This window comes from Ranitomeya imitator, chromosome 2, assembly GCF_032444005.1.
Source record: "Ranitomeya imitator isolate aRanImi1 chromosome 2, aRanImi1.pri, whole genome shotgun sequence".
Lineage (NCBI taxonomy): Eukaryota > Metazoa > Chordata > Amphibia > Anura > Dendrobatidae > Ranitomeya > Ranitomeya imitator.
This window is the reverse complement of record NC_091283.1, coordinates 506131665-506154930: the sequence shown is the minus strand read 5'-3', so window position 1 is coordinate 506154930 and position 23266 is coordinate 506131665. Positions and strand designations below refer to the sequence as shown.

General features: G+C 45.6%; 1 protein-coding gene across 1 annotated transcript in view; it reads left to right on the top strand.

Moving 5' to 3' along the window:
• PSMD3 (proteasome 26S subunit, non-ATPase 3) overlaps positions 1–11738 on the top strand; it is a 31263-nt gene extending 19525 nt beyond the window's left edge. Inside the window, exons 6-12 of the mRNA XM_069751638.1 lie at positions 318–421; positions 510–624; positions 921–1040; positions 3645–3748; positions 5559–5714; positions 5956–6006; positions 10977–11738. Coding sequence (XP_069607739.1) covers positions 318–421; positions 510–624; positions 921–1040; positions 3645–3748; positions 5559–5714; positions 5956–6006; positions 10977–11054 — 728 coding nt within the window. The 3' untranslated portion in view covers positions 11055–11738. The remainder of the gene's footprint in view (positions 1–317; positions 422–509; positions 625–920; positions 1041–3644; positions 3749–5558; positions 5715–5955; positions 6007–10976) is intronic.
• The last annotated feature ends 11528 nt before the right edge of the window (positions 11739–23266 follow it).

Sequence of the window (23266 nt, the reverse complement as noted above, 5' to 3'; positions counted from 1 at the left end):
TGAGAATGTGGATGAGACTTGGTTTATATTGAATTCCATTGTTAGGATTGCTGCCTTGTTCTCAAGGGTTGATTCTGCCCAAAGCATCAGCTCCATGAAGATCTCATTTTACTTGATGCCCTGTAAAAATGTCCAGTGTATGTGATGTGCAAATTCCAGTGGAACAGGGTCTGAAGATAATCCATAGAATCACTTTAGAATGTTGAAGAGAACTAGGAATGATTTTTGTGATTTCATCAATTTCAGATGCATTATTCTTTAGTTGTAAAGTGTCTCATATTATTGCCACTTACACCCATTGTGATGTATTCCCTCAGGCCGCATTAAAGCCATTCAGTTGGAGTATTCTGAAGCAAGGAGGACCCTAACGAATGCTCTCAGAAAAGCCCCACAGCATACAGCAGTGGGCTTTAAACAGACGGTGAGTAATTGATTCCTAGTGAGATCTGATTCCAAGTGAATCGAGATCCTGGCGTGTAAATATGTGCAAACCAATCCTGTCTTCTCAGGTTCATAAGCTTCTGATTGTGGTGGAGCTGTTATTGGGGGAAATTCCAGATCGTCTTCAGTTCAGACAACATACATTGAAAAGGTCTTTAATGCCTTATTTTCTGCTTACGCAAGGTAAGATTCATTTGCTTTTCTTGTCCTGACATTTATCTTTAGAAGCAAACTGCAGTGATTTTGAATAGATCTTGACTGCAAAAGAAAAGGAAGTGCTTAATAGAAACCTCCTGTTGTGCTTATTAGTGATGCACCCACACATCATTATTCACATCTTCTGTTGCTGTCAGTGATCGTGCTTTGAAGAAGAAACTAATATGAAATTGTGTAAAAGGATTCCTTATTACTGAGAATCTGATGCCAGATTAGCAAAAGGAAACTATAGAAAAAAAAAAAAGCTGGTTCTTGTTTTACAGCGGTGCGTACAGGCAACCTATCCAAATTCAATCAAGTGCTGGAGCAGTTCTGTGAGAAGTTCCAGACAGATGGTACATACACCCTCATTATCCGTCTGAGGCACAACGTCATCAAGACAGGTAGGAAGATGTACTGTCTTATACTGTAGATCGACATGTTTGACAATTTTTTTTTACTCTCTCCCTTTTAACCCCTTAACGATTGTGGTATTTTGCATTTCCGCAATCCAGCAATGACAACAGCGCTTTCCTGCAGACCCTAGGTTGTCATGCCAACCTATCAATGACCCCCGGTCATGTGACACAGATGCCGATGGGCGAGGTTTATGACGTGCTTCCGGCGCAAGCATGTTAAATGCTGCTGTCAGAGATTGACAGCGGCATTTAACATGTTAACAGCCACGGGTGTATTGCCGTTCCACCTACAGCTTTTAGGGGCACATGTCAGCTAATGAAATCAGCTGACATGTGCCGGAAAACATGTGGGCTCCGCGCCGTAGGCCACATGGCGTGCGGGGACGCGACCTTTGACGTATATACATGTCAAAGGTCGTTAAGGGGTTAAACCAAACTGGGAGGAACGGTAGCACTTGAGTAGCAATGAGTAAATAGATTAAGTTAGGAAAAAACCCTTAAAGTACCACTCCGGTTTTTTTTTTTTTTTTTTAATTGCACCACTGGAGTTGTGCTTTAAATGTAAGTCCCTTGTCTGATACTCACCTTCCATGTAGCATGAACAAAAGAATAGGGTGCACCTCCAAAATCAGTCTAGCAAATATGTGTGAAGCAGGGTGCCACACAGTGCCTGGGAGAACAACATGCAACCAAGAAGGAAGAAAAAAAAAAAAAAGGACCAAGCACCTGAATCGGCGTGCACACCTGATTGAATATCCTAACACTAATGGTGTAAAATGTATAACTTTACTTGAACACTGGTACATACAAAATCGCAAATGTATAAAAACAAAACCGAGATACGACATGGTAGTAAACTGATACCCCTGACAATGAAAACACAGCAGTCCTACCAGATTACATACAGATAAGTTTGACCAGCTGTAAATAATTGGCAATCAATTATATTTAAATAGGTCAAAGGCTAGTGTATATACAGTTTATCCATAGAATATACTTGTATAATACAAATAGTAGGCAAAATGTGGTAAAACCATACGGTAACCTATGTGCAAAATGTATATCGGCTTGCATGGTATGGAGGTTGCACAAAAAAAAAAAATATGCAGACTCAACAAAAAACAATTAAAAAAGTAGATGCATGTGAGTCAGGGAATAAAGTTATACATTTTATACCATTAGTGTTAGTATATTCAATAAGGTGTGCACATCGATTCATGTGCTTGGTCCTTTTTTATCTTCTCAGTTGATACTTGCCTTCCAGCATTTTTATTGTTTTTCTCCTCCACTCCCATCTGCCTCTGGCGAAAATTGACCGGACGGCAGCTCCAGTGTTTCATGGAGCTGCGCATAGGTCACTTTTCAATACAAGTCTATGAGAGCCTCATTCTGACCTTGTTCTGGTTCTCATAGACTTTTATTGAGAGCTTGTGATGTAGCTTCTAATTTCTGGCCAGTCAGAATCCACTGTCACAACATGACGCCGTGGAACCAGAGCCGTGCCAAAAAACAAGGGCGGAGGGTTGGTACATGTCCAGGGGGCAGGAGGCTTACATTTAAAGTGCCACTCCAGCATTGGAAAAAAATAAAAAACTGATTGCTTTAACGGGCTCTCTCAAGTGACCCTACTCTGAAACAGAATGAAAAACTACATGTTTGGATCTGGAGCATCTTTTCTTTATAGGATGGTCCATTTGTTTGCATGGTTGGCATTTGATACTATATTTCAGGTGAAATGTCGGACAAAACATGACGAACAGGTGTTAACTAGTGATGAACGAGTATACTCGTTGCTCTGGTTTCTCCGAGCATGCTAGGGTGGTCTCTAAGTATTTGTGACTGCTCAGAGATTTAGTTCTTGTTGACGCAGCTCCATTATTTGCGGCTGCTAGACCGCTTGAATACATGTGGAGATTCCCTAGCAACCAGGCAACCCTCACATGTACTCAGGCTGGCTAGCAGCCTTAAATCATGCAGCTGCATTGACAAAAACTTAATCTCCAAGCAGTCACAAATACTCGGAGACCACCCGAGCATGCTCGGGAAAACCCGAGCAATGAGTATACGCGCTCATCGCTAGTGTTAACAGCAAGGAAGCCAAGGGTTAGAGAAGCTGATTGCCATGGGGAGGGAGGTGAAGGATGGGTGTCATTTGATCATAATCCGAGTGGAAGCCACTTGGAAATAAGACACAGGCCCCGATTCATCAAGATCAGTGTTCTTTATGCCAATCTTGATGAGGGGCCGTGCTGGAGTCAATCGCTTCTAATTCATTGAGAGGCGCATCTGAAAAGTGTTGGCGACTAGTCATGCTGCTTGTTATGAATCTGATGTGCCAGGGTTAACATGCCCTGGCTCGCCCCACTGTGCCCAGTTTTTTTGGAGCTGGGCAAAAATAGTGCGAGTCTGCCAAAAGTAGCAAAATTTTAGCTACTCAAGTTGAGTCAACCATTTGTGACTTTTTAATGCTTTTCACTCCAGAAGTCTGTTATAAGCTTCAATTAATCTGGGTCCAAAATCTTCATAGAGCTACTTGTTTTATCTTTATCTGTTGTGTGAGAGTTTAATAATGGTTCCGTGTGTTTTTAGGTGTGCGTATGATCAGCCTGTCATACTCTCGAATTTCGTTGCCTGACATTGCTCAGAAATTGCAGCTGGACAGTCCAGAGGATGCAGAGTTCATAGTGGCCAAGGTGAGTGTGGGTGTAAAATGTAGTTAGACATCTGTGGGATACACCTTCCACATTATGGCATTTTGTATACATACGTTTTTCAGTGCCAAAGGAGTTGTCCATCACTGTACGTTTGCTTAATCCAGTGTTTCTCAACTCCAGTCTTCAAGACCCACCAACAGGTCATGTTTTCAGGATATCCTTAGTATTGCACAGGTGATAATTTCATTACGTGCTCAAGAATTAATTCCATCGCCTGTGCAATACTAAGGAAATCCAGAACACATGACCTGTTGGTGGGTCTTGAGGACTGGAGTTGAGAAACACTGGCTTAATCACTTCAGGGCCTTTTTAGATAACAAAATAATCTATACTTCTCCAGAGGTGCTGTTCTAGCAATGTCAGTGCTGCTATTTCTGGTGGGTCACATGCTCCTCAATACTCCATCAGAGAGGACGACCACTCTGGCGAAATAGTAAAGTCTGCAACTGATGAGCGACTGCTGGTTGGCTGCAGAGTTCACGTGAAACAACAATGTCAGGTGACCTGTTAGGAAGAGCAAAACCGTCATTGCTGGAACGGCAGCGCTGTAAGAGGGAAGAATGGATTGTTTGTTTTTATCTATTATGGGACCCACAAAATGATTACCGTATATACTCGAGTGTAAGCCGACCCGAGTATAAGCCGAGACCCCTAATTTTGCCACAAAAAACTGGGAAAACTTAATGACTCGAGTATAAGCCTTGGGTGGGAAATGCAGCAGCTACTGGTAAATTTCAAAAATAAAAATAGATACCAATAAAAGTAAAATTAATTGAGACATCAGTAGGTTAAGTGTTTTTGAATATCCATATTGAATCAGGAGCCCCATATAATGCTCCATACAGTTTATGATGGGCTCCATAAGATGCTCCATATTAAAATATGCCCCATATAAGGCTGCACAAATGCTGTACATGGCCCCATAAGATGCTCCATAGACTATTATGCCCCATATAATGCTCCACAAATGCTGATTATGGCCCCCATAAGATGCTACATAGACACATTTGACCCGTATAATGCTGCACAAATGCTGATTATGGCCCCATAAGATGCTCCATAGATTATTATGCCCGATATGCTGTTGCTGCGATTTAAAAAAAGATTTAAAAAAATCACATACTCGCCTCTCGTCGCTCAGGCCCCCGGCACTTGCTATTGTCACTTGTCCGCGTTCCACCGCTGGGTGCTGCTGTGTCTTTTGCATCCTCTGCATTGACGTTTAGGCAGAGGGCGGCACGCACACTAACGCGTCATCGCGCCCTCTGACTTGAGCGTCACTGCAGAGGACACGGAAGACTGAGCGGCACAGACGGATCGGGGGACAGGTGAATATTGCGCAGTGCCCCCATACTCGCCTGCTCCTGGCGCGGTCCCTGCCGTCCCTGGTTCTCCGGGCGCTGACAGCTTCTTCCTGTATTGAGTGGTCACCGGTACAGCTCATTACAGTAATGAATATGCGGCTCCACCCCTATGGGAGTGGAGTTGGGTCCATATTCATTACTATAATGAGCGGTACCATGTGACCGCTCAATACAGGAAGAAGCTGTCGGCGCCCGGAGAACCAGGGACGGCAGGGACCATGCCAGGAGCAGGTGAGTATTATTAGACAGCTGCCGCTCCCCCTCCGACCCCTGGGAATGACTCAAGTGTAAGCCAGGAGGGGCAATTTCAGCCTAAAAAAATGGGCTGAAATTCTCGTTTTATACTCGAGTATATACGGTAAGTAGATGTGTTCAGTAATGGACTGCCCCCTGTAACAACATTTTTATGTTTTTGTTTATTGCAGGCAATACGTGATGGAGTCATTGAGGCCAGTATTAATCACGAGAAGGGATATGTCCAGTCTAAAGAGATGACAGATATCTATTCTACAAGGGAACCCCAGCTTGCCTTCCATCAACGCATTTCATTCTGCCTAGACATACACAATATGTCTGTCAAGGTAATGATTGAACAGATTTATATTGCAAAGAAATAAGCATTTCCTAATGCTCCCGTAAGCCGTTCAGTAGTTATAATCTGCCTGTGCCAATGTATTTTACAACATTAATAGATTTTAAATCTCCAAAATTCTTTTCTGGATCGTTCTAGAATGTGTTTATTAGAGAAATATTTGTATATATTCCTAAGTAATATGTTTTCCATGTCTCATATAAATGCTTCTTTCCATTCTCATTCAATAGGCCATGAGATTTCCCCCCAAATCCTACAACAAAGACTTGGAGTCAGCTGAGGTGAGCATCCGGAGCCGGAAACATTGATGCTGTGGAGCACTGTCATGAGAGAGGGTGTTTCTGTGGTTTGTGTACAGTGAAACATTGTCAAATAGACTACTACTTTGAATACTAAACCCCTGATCTCAATTGTCTTATTTTATGTACACTCGCCCTTTCTTTGAGGTGACCACTCTTATATTTCACTGTGATTTTTGAGTTTTCACGGGATATAGAAGGTAGGTCAGTAAATATACAATGAGGCTAACTTACTAAGGAGTCTTTCACCCACAAAACTCTATTTAAACTAATTATACAGTTCTATTTGGGACTTAAACCCCACAAAATAATTTCTGCAGTAAAGATTTCCCTTTTAATTGTTCTCAAAAATGATTTTATTGCAAATGAAGGCTCCTCAGTTGACATTTGGCATGACCAAGGTCTAAGTACACAATGCCGTGCGCTTCCACTTAGCTTTATTGAGTTGACACTCTCATGCCCAGAGCGAACACTGCCTAAATTAAATCCTCGGTATGTACGCACTGAAGCTTCAGGAGCCCTGCAATGGGGTGCACACAGTGTCAGTGCAGGCACACTCGTCTCACTCTCCTGTCTGCAAGACCGTGAGCCTGTGTGCAGCGAGCAGGTACATGCGCTAAAATAGTTTTTCTGTGCAAATAAAGAAGGGATTAGTTATACTGCAAGTAGGGGCTATGTCTCCTATAGGACTGCAGAAGTACAACCACAATTCCAAAAAAGTTGGGATGCTGTCTGAAATTTAAAGAAAACAAAAATTCATTGATTTGGAAATCAACAGAACATAGAACACATATCGGACAGAAGTTGAAAGTTAGACATTTTTCTATTTCATTTGAAAAAAATTAACTTCTTTAGAAATTGATGGCAGCAACTCGTCTTCAACAAGTTGTGACAGGGTTAATAAAAGGCTGCAAATGTAAGTGGTACTAATGAATAACAGCTGGAGGGTTAATTTTCAACCAAGTCACATGACTGCATAAAAGCAGCATGGTAGATAGGCAGTCTCTCAGAAGCAAAGATGGTCAGAGGTTCACCAATCTGTGAGCAACTGCATCTATTAAATGTGGAAGAATTTCAGAAAAATGATCTTCAATGTAAAACTTCAAGTACTTGAAGTATTCCATAATCTGCTGTACATTAATATCCTCAAAAGCTTCAGAGATTCTGGAGAAATCCATATGTCGAGGCTGATGGTCAGTATTGGATGCTCCTGATCCATGGCCCCTCTAAAGGTACGGAATTAAAAACCTTCTTGATTCAGTCGTTCAAATTACTGCCCAGGCTTGGTAATACTTCAATAAATCATTGTCTGTGGATACAGTTTGCAGTGCAATCTGCAAATACTAGTTAAAGCTGTAGAAGAAGAAAAAGACTTGTATCAACAAAATGCAGAAACACTTAATCATCTCTGGGCCAGAGTTCCTTTAAAATGGATTGGGGTCAAATGGAAAACTGTTCTGTGGTCCGATGAACCAAAATGTGAAATTCTTTATGGAAACCACCAATGTAGTCTACTGTGGACTCGAGAGGGACCATCCAGCTTGTAATCAGCGCACTGTTGAAAAGCGATCATCTCTGCTGGTATGGGGTTGCTTCAGTGCCTGTCACATGGGCAGATTACACAGCTCAAAAGGCACTAGCAGTGCTGGGCATTATATAGAGGTTTTAGAACGACATATTCATCCATCCAGACCATGTCCTTTTCAGGGAAGGCTTTGCATATTTCAACAAGACTATGCTACACCACATACTGCATCCATCACAGCAGCATGGCTTCACAGAAGAGTTCGGGTGATGAACTGGCCGCCTGCTGTCCAGAGATTTCATCACTGTTTACAGATTGCTGAGGGATGCTACGCAATGGTAGACATGGTTCAGGCTCAACTTTCAGATAGATTGCTGCCATCAATTTCTAATTTAGACATTATTTGATTTGAAAAAAATATATTTTTCATCTTCTGATCTGTTTTCTATGCTCTGTTTTGAATAAAATATGCCTATTAGAGATTTCCAAAGACTTGAATTCTTGTTTTCCTTAAATTTTACACAGCGTCCTAACTCTTTTTGAAATTATGGTTGCGCTTTAAATTGTGTTTTGGGGGTGATATAGACTCCCTTTTGAATTCATGCCACAATTTTGTATAACTTAACTCAGAGGTCCCCAACTCCAGTCCTCAAGGCCCACCAACATGTCATGTTTTCAGGATTTCCTTAGTCTTGCCCAGGTAATAATTGCATCACCTGTGCAATGCAAAGGAAATCCTGAAAACATGACCTGTTGGTGGGCCTTGAGGACTGGAGTTGGGGACCTCTGACTTAACTGACCAAAGTAATCCAAATTTAATAATAAATAATCTTTATTTTTATATAGCGCTAACATATTCCGCAGTGCTTTACAGTTTGCACACACTATCATCGCTGTCCCCAATGGGGCTCACAATCTAAATTCCCTATCAGTATGTCTTTGGAGTGTGGGAGGAAACCGGAGAACCCGGAGGAAACCTACGTAAACACGAGGAGAACATACAAACTCCTTGCAGATGTTGTCCAAGGTGGGATTACAACCCAGGGCTGCAGTGCTAACCACTGAGCCAGCGTGCTGCCCTTAACCACATGCCTTCCTCAGCCACCTTCAGATAGGTCTCACCTCATCGTCCAGCATATCTAAACACAATAAATGTTGTCAAGGCATGAAAGTTTGTATCCTGTCTTTTTGTATATCCTTGGCGCTTCTCTTTTAGTTATGATCTAATGAAACGCTTGAAAAAGCCCTATGGGCTTATAAGCAGAAAGACACCAACCAGTTGAAGATATCTGGTATTTTAGCCGGTAGCTGTAGTATACAAACATGGAGGATGCCTTGTGCAGCATCTAAGGCCAGGGGCGGACACTGACAGCTTGGGGCCCCTGTGCACGAAATGTCTGAGACTGTCTCCTTTGATGGTGACAAAGCTACAGATTATATATACTGTGTGTGTATATTTTATTACATGTATATTACTGTCCCTCATTACTTAGTGCCCTTTCTTGTTAGGCACAGCACGCTACCTTACATATCAAATTATTTTGTTATTTCTATCAGTCCATTTGTATGTCCTAGTGTCCTTTCTTGTTAGATATGAAATGATGGCTGATGAAACATGGTAAAACTTCTTTTCTAATGGAGAAGGCTGAAGGACTGGTTTTCTTGTCGGATGCTCCTTCATCAGCCATAATTTTATTTTATATCTAACAAGAGCGGACTATGTAATAAAGAGGGCGCTGTGAATAACAAACTATGAATGCACTATGTAAGGGATGGTGCTATACTTAAGACATAATACTATGTAATTATGGGATGGCACTGTTCATAACAGGACACAATAAGGGAGGGCACCATACATAACCAGAGGATGCTGCGTATTAAGGGACATAATAAAGGAAACGGTTATTAAGGATGGCGCTATATAGCAGGAAAGTATACTACATACTAAGGGACTGTGCTAAACATAAGTGAGTACATTTATCAGTCTCTGTGATTTGGCCCCCCAATTCTTTTTAAGGCTGTGGTGATTTTTTCTTTTTCTGCACAGATGTATTGCAGAAAAATAATATGCAGCATTTTACAGTACAATATAGCCCTACTGAAACAGTGTGACAATTATTATCGCTATAATGTAATATGTTTATTGAATCTTATGAGTCTTGGTAACACATGCCTATGTCTGGCAGTATTAGTGGTGTCTCAGATTGAGATTCATTTATATATATATATCCATTAATTGCTGTATCAAGCGTTGACATTTGATCCTGTTTTATTATATTTACATGCCTCAACCTATAGATATTAGTTTTCATGTCTTGCATTTCCTTGATTTTACAGTATTTGATATATTTTTAAGAAAGATTCAATAAAAATATTTTGTCTAGAAGTGTGATACATCGTTTCTGTAGGGATATATAATTTTGAATGTCGGATACTTTGAATTGTATGGTTTCTTTGTAAATAGGTTCTTTGTTTTACAGTACAAGCAAAGGAAATAAGATTTCTGAAATCTCATGCACATGTTGCTTTTTTTTCGTTGTTAAGATCTGTAATATGTAAATTATTGCGGCATATTTCACACATACTAATGAGTGGATGGAAAAATGCTAAGCAAAACCGTATATAAAGACAACAAAAACGCTTATATTATGCAGCGCTTTACCTGCCAACACATCAGAATTTGCAGAAGGAATTTTCTACTGCAGTTTCTGAATGTGTGCAGATGGCGTTAGTCCCTGTGCTATGTCCCCCTCCCATCCCCCATTCATTAGAAGTCCCTGATGGCATCAAGATGAATTGGCATCCTCTCACCCCCATTTGGTACTTTTGTATATGGGCCCCCACCTGCATATTAGTCAGATGTACGGGCCCTTGTAGCAATCTAGGTCCTATAAAGACATGTATTCTTCCCTCCCATATAATGATGTCCCCTTCATGGTATAATGTTTCCCATTCTGAGCTCCTTCATGACATTTCCCCCATACTGGTCTTTTTCATGGTATAATTCCTCCCATTCTGGGCCCCTGCCAATAAAAATGTTCCCAGTTCTGTTGTTTTCCAGCACATTAAAAAACTGAACGATTATTCTTACCTTCCTCCACTTGCACGGTGGTGGCCTTTTCTGAAGCTGACTCTGGAGCTGGCAGCTGACTTCGGCTTGCCCACCACCCCCATGATGTTACTGCAATGCTCAGCTTGTGACGGACACGCCGGCGGTGTGTTAGTGCAGGGATCTGGTGGGCCCCGGTGCAGCTGAACTGTACCAACGCTATGTCCGCCCCTGTCTAGAGTCATACATGTAATGTACAAACACGGAGGATGCCCTGTAAACTGTGCATCAGCCAGAGCTATACATGTAAAACTTGAGCTGTACATAACTTAGTGTATTTCTTCCTCTGTCACTGACCTGACCTTTTTCTGTCTACAGGAGCGACGGGAAAGGGAGCAGCAGGATTTAGAATTTGCCAAAGAGATGGCAGAAGATGATGACGATGGATTCCCGTGACGCTCGCTCTAGCTATGCTTAAATTTATGTTAAATTTATATAGGGTTTTTTGGGTTTTGGTTTGAAGCCTCTCCCAGTGTGTCCAGCACTCCCCTCTCCTCTATAATGGTCATTCTACAAAAAAAAAATAGCTGCATGTCTATTCCGTGAAGTTGACAGGTTCCGCAGAAACACTGACACAATGTCAGCACCGGCTTTTAGTAATGCAGTTATGGTGGGTGTTTTAAAAAAAATTTTTTTTATTATTACATCTGAAATAGAGAATTATTTTTCTTTCCTTAGAACTCACTCACGGTTTCCAACAGAGCCACACTGCACTGTATGAACTCTGCATTATATGGTGTATTAATGAGATCATCTGGGCGAGCACTCACGAATTTAAAAATAAAGCCAATGTCATGTAGTCGACACACAATATCATTCTCCTTACTGTTTATGACCATTTACACAAGGATGTAAGTGCCCATTTTACAAATTGTACCTATTATTTTACTATTCTTTTTAGTAAATGATTCACTTGATCAGATGACCAGGCGTCATTCACTTACAAACAAGATCTTGTACATCCAATTATTTTTTTTTTTTTCCTTTTTCTTTTTTTTTTAACAAACAAGACTGTAAGACAACTGTATCATGTTTTCATTTTGCTCTTTAGTGATTCATTAAAAGATGTTTGTAACCAAATTTGGGGTTTGCATTACCCTTGTTTGGTGTGATGTATATTTGTGTATTGCTGTCACTGGCCAACAGGTGGAGATATACACTCACCAGTTGTACTGTTGGGCTCTTTTCCAGTGTCCACGTCGTGTCACACTATTGTGAGAAAATGTGGAGAATATGATCTGCACAATAGAATTCAACTTTCTGGACCAAATAAAACTTTCTGCTCCAATACTGTATTAAGAGAGAAGAATATGCACGTGGATCATGCCTTACTACTGTATCTCACCCATGTGAAATGTAGGGAGCAGAGTCATTCGTTGTGCATTGAAATATGTACTCCCATCACTATGGAATTATGCTGAAATTGATGGTCTGGGACCGCTGTGACTCAATGTCATTACGTGGGAGAAAATGCAATCCCAGTGTGTGCAGGAAGAAAGAAAAGAGGGACCGTTTCGTCTTTTCCTCCCTGCTCACCCCCCCCCCCACACGTCAGGATGTCAATCACACTATAGTGGGAATGCTTTCCCCTACGCAGTACCATTGATGGGCAGCAGTCCTGTACTAGTCCAGCAACCGCACATGGAGAGTAGGAACAGTTAAAATTAAATTTTAAAAACTTTCTGCATTTAGAACTAATTCAGGCATCATTAAAGAAGATGTAAGCAGGATGATAAAGCTCTCCTAATACCTTCTAAGGGTGAATACTGATGACAAGTTCCCTTTCAGGCTTTAATATAACGAAAATGGCCAGATACAGTCATCATTTCTTCTCTGCTAATCATTTCCCTTTTTGTGAGCTGTAAAAATTACCACTACAGCTGAGAGATCTCTATCACACACCCAGCCAATGGTTCGCACTCTTAGGGTAAGTTTGCACAGGGTATTTTTTTGCTGCTTTTTCCATTACCAGCAAAGCCTATGGGATTTCAGAAATCTCATGCACACACATTGTTTTGTTTTTTTTGTGATCAGTATTTTGTGCTTTGCTGCTTTTTTGGACATAGAGCATGTCACTTCTTTCAGCGTTTTTGCAGTGTTTTTCACCCATTGGCTTGAATGAGTGTTGAAAAAATGCAGCAGAAATGAAAGTACCATTATTTGCAGCGTTTTTACTGCAGAAAGTCAATGGACAGCATGGACAAAGAGACACAAAAAACGCAACAAATCCGCACCAAAAAGGCACCTTAACCTGCATTTTTGCCGCAGCTTCTTTCCTGTCAAGAAGATCAGGTTTTGCTACAGAAAAAAAAGCAAAAACGCCCTGTGTGAACTTATCCTAACACCACTGCTTTTCGCCCTGTTTGGCTGCTTGTCTTGCTGGTTGCAGAATGAGTTATCTGAGAATCTGTCAGTGAGCCTGTTATGATGATCGGACGGGCGAGTTTGGAGCTCTTTCAGACCTTTTTTTTCTGAGCTCTCGGCTGATTTGAGCACAGACCGCTTCAAAGTTGAATGTGTTGAGAAATGAGAGCTTTGTAAAAGCCAAACGGGGCAAAAGTTATAATGAAACCCCATTTGTCATTCCCTTTTTTTTTTTTTTTTTTTTAAATGCTTTCATTTCTCCGTCGCCACATTGGGGGACACAGTACCATGGGTGTTATGCTGCTGTCTCAAGGAGGCTGACACTAAGTTGAGACAAAAAAGGTTAGCTCCTCCCCTGCAGTATACACCCTCATGCTGGCTTCCAGAGACCCAGTTCAAGCTTAGTGTCCGTAGGAGGCACACTGGATTTAACTCTTTTTTACCAGACGAAGGGGCGACGGAACCTCTCCAGGCTCCAATCTCCCCGAACCAACAACAGGCGAGCACGGGAGTTTTACCTCTCCGTATCCTCTCCTGCGATGTGGGATGCCACTGCCTGAGCTGACTTTTGGGGCGACGGGCCCCTTCAAGGGCACCAATCTCCCCCCTCCTTACAGACGAGCATATGGAGTGTCCTCCACGTATCCTCTTCTGCAGCCAGGTCTTTCTTGCCGGACATTCTGCCCTGCCCACCAAGTTTTCCCTCGGCTGTTCAGAGGCACTCTGCATTGTGGCGTCCGTGCAGCTCCCACTGCATCACCACTGAGAAAACGGATGATAGAAAAAGGCGGATGGCTCCTCTCCACCCCCCTCTCATGGGGATGGTGGATAGAGGCTTCCCCAACCCTGCACCGTCCTAATCACCCCGTGTACAGCTCACCTGCAGCAAGCATTCCCCCTCTATTCGGGGTAAGTGCCATAACATGGGGGGTCGGTCGTCCCAGCGGTTCCAGAGGGCTCCTTCACCTTATTTCAGGGTCTCCCCTAGGTGCCGGTGCTCCGCGGCTGCGCAGCGGGCCAAAGCCGCAAATTTAGTCCCCGGCTTCGGCCTAGCACAGGCCACATCCCGATAGGCTCCACCCCCTTTTTGTGTCATCCTGCGGCTCCGCCCCCCGGTCCTGGCGCTTCTCGCTCTCTGCGAGATTACCCTCCCAACCCTCGGTGGCCATCTTCTCACTGCACGCCGCAGCTCCAGCTCCTCCACGTGCAGCGCCGCCGCCTCTCCCTCTCTCTGCGGGACACAGGACCACGGGTAAGACCACGTTAGGTTCTCCCTTACAGCGTCGCCCTCGCTTCCATAGCCTATGGACCCTGAGCACGATCTCTTACATTAGGGTACACCATGTCCAAGTAAAAGACCAAAAAGATCACAAAGGTGCATACTACCTTTTTTACTGCGTGTACCACCTGCCAGGCTCCACTTCCTCGGCCTCAGAGTTCCCTCCTCTGCTCAGCCTGCGATGCCCCAGGAGCCCTCCGCCGCCACTGACCCCAGTGTATCTAGTCCCCCTGAGTGGGTTGCGTCACAGTCCATGGATTCTTTAGCCAAAGCGATTAAATCCCTTCAGGACCCCTCTGGGGAGCGGGGCTCTCTTTTTCCTGGGTTAAGAGATCCCTCCGTAACGGGAATTGTCGGCCAGCAGGGGCCGCTCTCACTGGAAGGAGGCACGGTCATCCAGAAAACGGATCCGCACTACCTCCCCTGAGCACTCACCACGCCAGGTAGCCTCTGGTAGCTCCACTTCTCGCTCACTCTCTAGGGGCCCGTAGCGATCACGACTCTGAATATGAGACCTTCTTCGACCACTTCACCACCTGGCTACTCCACTTCCTCGCCGCTGACATCCCCACTATCATCATGGGCGACTTCAACATCCCCATTGACACTTCCCTCTCAGCTGCCACTAAACTTCTATCTCTCACTTCCTCCTTTGGCCTCACTCAATGGTCTTCTACAGCCACCCACAAAGATGGTCACACACTGGACCTCATTCTCACCCGCCTCTGCTCCCTATCTAACCTCTCAAACTCACCTCTTCCTCTTTCTGACCACAACCTACTTACATTCTCTTCCCTTTCCACTCCTTGTCTACAACCCCCACCCCACAAACTCTCACACCCTCGCAGAAATCTTAAACACCTTGATCTTCACTCACTCTCTGAATCCCTCCTCCCTCTCACAGACATAAGCTCCCTACACAATGCGGATGATGCTGCCACTCTATATAACACCACAATAGCTGCAGCTTTGGAATCTCTTGCCCCTCTCACACATACCAAAGCTCGCAAAATCAACAGACAACCCTGGCACACCAGCATGACAAAAGAACTGAGGCGAGCTTCCAGAGCTGCTGAGCGCAGATGGAAAAGATCCCACTCCATCGAGCACTTCATCGCATTCAAACAGTCCCTCACTGCTTTCAAAACCATGCTCGCCACAGCAAAACAAACCTACTTCTCATCTCTCATATCCTCCCTGTCTCACAACCCCAAACAGTTATTCAACACCTTCAACTCTCTCCTCCGTCCCCCAGCACCTCCTCCCTCCCCACTCATCTCAGCTGAAGACTTCGCCTCATTTTTCAAGCAGAAAATTGAGAACATCAGAGACAATTTTAGTAAACAACCCCCAGAACCCTTCCTCCCAACTACCCAGCCCTCCACCTCCAAAACCAACTTCTCCACCATTACAGAAGACGGACTCTCCACTCTACTCTCAAGATCGCATCTCACCACCTGTGCACTTGACCCACTCCCATCCCACTTCATCCCAAACCTCACCACAGTCTTCATCCCAACCCTAACCCATCTCTTTAACCTATCACTAACAACTGGCATTTTCCCCTCAAGCTTTAAACATGCCACAATCACACCTATCCTCAAAAAGCCCTCTCTTGACCCATCCTCTGTATCTAGCTATCGCCCTATATCACTTCTCCCCTTTGCCTCAAAACTACTGGAACAACATGTCCATATTGAACTGTCCTCCCATCTATCTTCCTGCTCCTTCTTCGACCGCTTTCAATCAGGCTTCCGGTCACACCACTCCACTGAAACTGCCCTAACTAAGGTCACCAATGACCTATTAACCGCCAAGAGCAAGCGACACTACTCTGTCCTCCTCCTCCTGGACCTGTCCTCTGCCTTTGACACAGTGGACCATTCCCTGCTGCTGCAGACCCTCTCATCCCTTGGCATCACAAAATTGGCCCTATCCTGGATCTCATCATACCTAACTGACCGTACATTCAGCGTCTCCCACTCACACACCACCTCCTCACCTCGCCCCCTATCTGTCGGAGTCCCGCAAGGTTCAGTTCTAGGACCCCTGCTCTTCTCCATCTACACCTTTGGCCTGGGACAGCTCATAGAATCTCACGGCTTTCAGTATCATCTCTATGCTGACGACACACAGATCTACATCTCTGGACCAGATATCACCTCCCTACTAACCAGAATCCCTCAATGTCTGTCCGCTATTTCATCCTTCTTCTCCACTAGATTTCTAAAACTTAACATGGACAAAACAGAATTCATCATCTTTCCCCCATCTCACGCGATCTCCCCAACGAACCTATCCATTACAGTAAACGGCTGCCCACTCTCCCCAGTCCCACAAGCCCGCTGTCTTGGGGTAATCCTTGACACTGATCTCTCCTTTAAACCACATATCCAAACCCTTTCCACTTCCTGCCGCCTCCAACTCAAAAATATTTCACGGATCCGCACATTCCTAAACCAAGAATCTGCAAAAACCCTAGTCCATGCCCTCATCATCTCCCGCCTTGACTACTGTAACCTCCTGCTCTGTGGCCTCCCCTCTAACACTCTTGCACCCCTCCAATCTATTCTAAACTCTGCTGCCCGACTAATCCACCTGTCCCCCCGCTATTCCCCGGCCTCTCCCCTCTGTCAATCCCTGCACTGGCTCCCCATCACCCAGAGACTCCAGTACAAAAGCCTAACCATGACATATAAAGCCATCCACAACCTGTCTCCTCCATACATCTGTGACCTCGTCTCCCGGTACTTTCCTGCACGCAACCTCCGATCCTCACAAGATCTCCTTCTCTACTCCCCTATTATCTCCTCTTCCCACAATCGCATACAAGATTTCTCTCGTGCATCCCCCCTACTCTGGAATGCTCTACCACAACATATCAGACTCTCGCCTACCATCGAAACCTTCAAAAAGAACCTGAAGACCCACCTCTTCCGACAAGCCTACAACCTGCAGTAACCACCGATTGACCAAACCGCTGCACGGCCAGCTCTACCCTCACCTACTGTATCCTCACCCATCCCTTGTAGATTGTGAGCCCTCGCGGGCAGGGTCCTCTCTCCTCCTGTACCAGTTGTGACTTGTATTTTTCAAGATTATTGTACTTGTTTTATTATGTATACCCCTCCTCACATGTAAAGCGCCATGGAATAAATGGCGCTATAATAATAAATAATAATAATAATAATGCATCCTTAGACCCGGATGCTCCGGAGTTTAGATCTACTGTCGACTCCCTCATCGAGGCAGTCAATCATGCACTAAAATTGGACGATGACCCTAATTCTGCTCCGGACCATTCCGTCTCCTTTACGAGAAACAAGCGTTCCCATAAGACGTTCGCCTCTCACCCAGATTTCCTGGATATAGTCAGGCGCCACAGGGAGCATCCGGATAAGGGTTTTACGGGCAAAAAGGCCCTGGAATTGAAGTATCCTTTTTCTGCAGATCTTGTTAAAGATTGGACGGAATCTCCACTAGTAGATCCTCCGGTTTCACGCTTAGCCACCAAAACTTTCTTATCTGTTCCTGATGGTGCTTCAATTAAGAATCCCACAGAACGCCAGCTAGATTCCCTAGCTCGCTCAGTGTATGAAGCCTCAGGTTCCTCTCTATCTCCCTCCTTCGCTGCGGCTTGGGTTGCCAAGGCAATGGTTTCCTGGGCAGATGCCCTCGCAAAATCCATTCAGGAACTTCTGTCTGAGGTGGCGGACCTGGCCAAACAAATTGCCATGGCTGGAGATTATGTGATGTATGCGTCTCTCGACGCAGCGGACTGTGCAGCAACTGCTGCTTCGAACACCATTACTATTAGGAGAGCTATCTGGCTCAGAGTAATGTGCAGATTCCTTCTCAAAAAAGTCTCTGATTTCCCTTCCTTTTCAGAGCGGGCGTCTTTTTGGAGAAAAACTAGACCAGCTTATTTCTGACGCTACAGGAGGAAAGAGCAAGTTCCTCCCGCAACACAGGCCCAAAGCTGCTTTTCAGCGCCAACAATATTTTTGCTTTCGGCCCTTTCGCAGTAGCCCATTCTGGTCCAATTCCACTGCCTCATCCAGATCAGAACGATTCGCACGCTCAGACTCTCGACCTTCTTTCAGGCCGAATCAGTCCTGGCGAGGAAAGCCTAGAACCAGAGGATCCAGGCCTGCCAGATTTCCTTCGCAATGACTCGGGGACTATTCCAGTCGACACCTCCAAAGTAGGCGGACGTCTGCTTTTTCAACAAGTCTGGCTCTCCGTCGTCCACGACAAATGGGTCAGGGATCTGGTGTCTTCCGGCTACAAAATAGAATTCTCCGCCTCCCCTCCAGCACGTTTTTTCTCTCTCGTCTACCGAGCTCGGGGGCTCAGTCTCGCGCCCTTCACTGCGCCATCGAATCCCTCCGCCAAAGCGGGGTCTTCGTTCTGGTTCCGGAACATGAGAGATTCAGAGGTTTCTACTCAAACCTCTTCATCGTCCCAAAAAAGGACGGGACGGTACGCCCCATTTTGGACCTGAAGCTCCTAAACAAGTACGTAAAAGTACGGCACTTCAGGATGGAATCTCTCCAGTCGGTCATCTCCTCGATGGAGAGAGGGGAGTTCCTAGCATCAATAGACATCAAAGATGCTTACCTTCATATCCCAATCTTTCCGCCACATCAAAGGTTCCTCCGTTTTGCCATTCTAGAGGACCATTTTCAATTCATGGCCCTACTCTTCGGTCTTGCCACGGCGCCCAGGGTGTTCACAAAAGTCATGGCGGCTGTCATGGCCATTCTTCACTCTCGAGGAGTGGTCGTGTTGCCATACTTGGACGACCTCCTCATAAAAGGTCCATCTTATCAGGCCTGCAAAGCAAGCGTCCGCATTACCTTGGATTCTTTCGCACCTGGGCTGGTTAATCAACTCAGACAAGTCCTCTCCCATTCCTGCCCGACGGATCTATTTCCTAGGCATGATCCTGGACACATCAAGGGGACTGGTCTTGCTTCCTCGGTCCAAGGCCCAAGAGCTTCAGCAGTGAGTTCAGATGCTCTGTCATCCTCGCCCACAGCCCATCCTGTTTGCTATGAAGATCCTGGGAAAGATGGTGGTCGCAATGGAAGCGGTCCCCTTCGGTCAACTCCATCTCCGCCCCTTACAACAGGCTCTGCTGGACAACTGGGACAGGAGTCCCTTATCCCTCGATCGGCCATGCCCTCTGCCCCCACGGATCAGGCAAGCCCTCACATGGTGGACTCTGGGATCATCTCCTCCAGGGGAAGTCTTTTCTCCCGATCCGCTGGCTAGTGGTAACTATCGACGCCAGTCTCCTCGGTTGGGGTGCGGTGTTTCTTCACCACTCTGCCCAAGGGCGGTGGACAAATCGGGAGTCGAGGCTCCCTATAAACATCCTGGAGATTCGAGCGATCAGACTCGCCCTGAGACGCTTTCACCCCCTACTCGCGGGTCACCCAATTCGAGTTCAATCGGACAACGACACAGCGGTGGCGTATATAAACCATCAGGGGGGTACCCGCAGCAGGGCGGCGATGCAGGAAGTCTCCCACATTCTTCGTTGGGCCGAGGCCAACCACTCTACCATTTCCGCGGTGCACATTCCGGGTGTCGAGAACTAGGCGGCGGACTTCCTCAGCCGTCAGGGTCTAGCCTCGGGGGAGTGGGAACTTCATCCAGAGGTTTTCTGGCAAATCTGCATTCGCTTTGGAACCCCGGACGTGGATCTGATGGCGTCAAGACTGAACGCTAAAGTTCACAACTTCATAGCACGTTCTCGGGATCCCCAGGCCATCGGAGTGGACGCACTGATATCCCCGTGGCATCGGTTCCAACTCCCATACGTGTTTCCTCCGCTTCCCTTACTGCCGAAGGTGATCTGGAAAATCAAGACGGAGAGTGTTCCGGTCATCCTTGTCGCCCCGGATTGGCCACGTGGCGCATAGTACGCGGAGCTCGTTCAGCTCGTATCCGAAGTTCCCTGGTGGTTACCAGACCGCCCAGATCTGCTTTGCCAAGGGCCGATTAACCACCAGAGCTCAGGGGCCCTACGTTTAAAGGTACCGTCACACTAGACGATATCGCTAGCGATCCGTGACGTTGCAGCGTCCTCGCTAGCGATATCGTCCAGTGTGACAGGCAGCAGCGATCAGGCCCCTGCTGTGCTGTCGCTGGTCGGGGAAGAAAGTCCAGAACTTTATTTGGTCGCTGGACTCCCCGTAGACATCGCTGAATCGGCGTGTGTGACACCGATTCAGCGATGTCTTCACTGGTAACATGGGTAAACATCGGGTAACTAAGCGCAGGGCCGCGCTTAGTAACCCGATGTTTACCCTGGTTACCATCCTAAAAGTAAAAAAAACAAACACTACATACTTACCTACAGCCGTCTGTCCTCCAGCGCTGTGCTCTGCACTCCTCCTGTACTGGCTGTGAGCGTCGGTCAGCCGGAAAGCAGAGCGGTGACGTCACCGCTCTGCTTTCCGGCCGCTGTGCTCACACAGACAGTACAGGAGGAGAGCAGAGCACAGCGCTGGAGGACAGACGGCTGTAGGTAAGTATGTAGTTTTTGTTTTTTTTACTTTTAGGATGGTAACCAGGGTAAACATCGGGTTACTAAGCGCGGCCCTGCGCTTAGTTACCCGATGTTTACCCTGGTTACCAGCATCGTTGGTCGCTGGAGAGCGGTCTGTGTGACAGCTCTCCAGCGACCAAACAGCGACGCTGCAGCGATCCGGATCGTTGTCGGTATCGCTGCAGCGTCGCTAAGTGTGACGGTACCTTAACAGCGTGGCTGTTGAAACCTGGATTGTAACTCGAGCTGGTTTCTCTCAGCAGGTAATTCCCACCATGTTAAGCGCTCGCAAAGCGTCTTCCGCTTGCATCTATCACCGCACCTGGAAAGCCTTCTCGTGGTGCAGGCTCTGAGGTCGCCCTCCGCTCGTTTTCTCATTCCCTTCCATTTTGGATTTTCTCCAGTCCGGCTTGGATTCTGGCCTGGCGCTCAGTTCCCTCAAGGGTCAGATCTCAGCATTATCCGTGTTGTTCCAATGTAAGATCGCTGCCAACTTGCAAGTCAGGACCTTCATTCACCCCCCTACAGAATGCCGTTAGAGACCTGGGATCTCAATTTGGTTCTGAGCGCTCTTCAGGAACCTCTGTTTGAACCTCTTCAGGACGTTCCGCTAACTGTCCTCTCCTGGAAGGTTGCCTTCCTTGTAGCAGTGACGTCTATCAGACGTGTCTCAGAATTGGCCGCTTTATCCTGCCGGGCGCCCTTTCTTGCCTTCCACCAGGACAAGGTAGTCCTACGCCCATCTCCGGCCTTTCTCCCTAAGGTGGTCTCATCTTTTCACCTTAATGAGGACATCATTCTTCCCTCATTCTGCCCACAGCCAAAACACAGGCTCGAAAAGGCCCTTCATAGCCTGGACTTGGTATGGGCCCTAAGGAGGTACATTTCCAGAACTGCTCATTTCCGCAAATCGGACTCCCTCTTTGTTCTCCCGGTGGGTCACAGAAAGGGTTTGGCTGCGTCTAAGGCCACGATAGCCAGATGGATTCGGTCTGCTATCCAAGAATCCTATCGGGTCAGGGGCAGTCCTATCCCGGCGGGGATTAGAGTACACTCCACTCGGTCGATGGATGCTTCCTGAGCCATCCGACACCAGGCAACGGCGGAGCAGGTTTGCAAGGCCGCAACATGGTCCAGCCTGCATACTTTCACAAAGCAATACAATGTCCACATTCATTCTTCTGCGGATGCGGCCCTTGGCAGACGTATTATGCATGCGGCCATCGCGCATTTATAGTCAAATGGTACACGGAGTTATTTTGCTGTCTTGTTACCCACCCAGGGACTGCTTTGGGACGTCCCATGGTCCTGTGTCCCCCAATGTGGCGACGGAGAAATAGGGATTTTTGTGTACTCACCGTAAAATCCTTTTCTCCGAGCCACTCATTGGGGGACACAGCACCTACCCTGTTAGCCTGTTCGGCTCGTTACCTTTTTCGGTTTTTGACTTTCTTTGACATGATATACTCTGTTACGTGATATATTATTATTAATCTCCTATTGCTTTTGCACTGAACTGGGTCTCTGGAAGCCAGCATGAGGGTGTATACTGCAGGGGGAGGAGCTAACCTTTTTTGTCTCAACTTAGTGTCAGCCTCCTAGAGTCAGCAGCATAACACCCATGGTCCTGTGTCCCCCAATGAGTGGCTCGGAGAAAAGGATTTTACGGTGAGTACACAAAAATCCCTATTTTATAAAAGAAAAGCCCAAAATTATCCCCAATAGTGAACAACCCCTGTAAGAAGGATCCTTCCACATACCGTAATTCATACTGCTCTGATCAAAGGCATAATTGTTTAGATGCCGGCTCTTGGATTACAATCATATCTTACTTTGAAACACTGAAGAAAAAAAAATAGTTGAATATTCAGCTGTACATGAAGTGAATAATTCAAGAGGTATGTATCAGCCAGCTTCTTCCTGGACACTCCACTGGACTTGTCATCGGCATGTAAGCAATGAAGATTTCTATTTAGTGATCACAGGAGGAGGATGAACCCTTGTCTTGGTCAATGTTATTATACATGCAGGCTTTATACAGTAACGTGCTCCCTCTTGTACCTGAAATATTTTGTGGAGAACGTACCAGTCACCAACATAGTTATGTTCCCAATAAGGGGTTAATTATCGATAGATAAATGGGACTGAGATAGGTCCATAATAGACAAACTGCATATTCATTGAAATAAAAAAATCAGAAAAAAGCAGTCATAAGTCTGAATAAATGCAAATTACGAAAATCTTTATTAATCACACCAGGTTAAAAAATGACAGATAGGAACAATCCCCATACCACCTTTAGCACGTACAAAAAAGGACAGGAGTAGGTGCCTCTATTATATGCAGATAATGTCAATACTAGGGTTGAGCGAAACGGATCGTTCATTTTTAAAAGTCACCGACTTT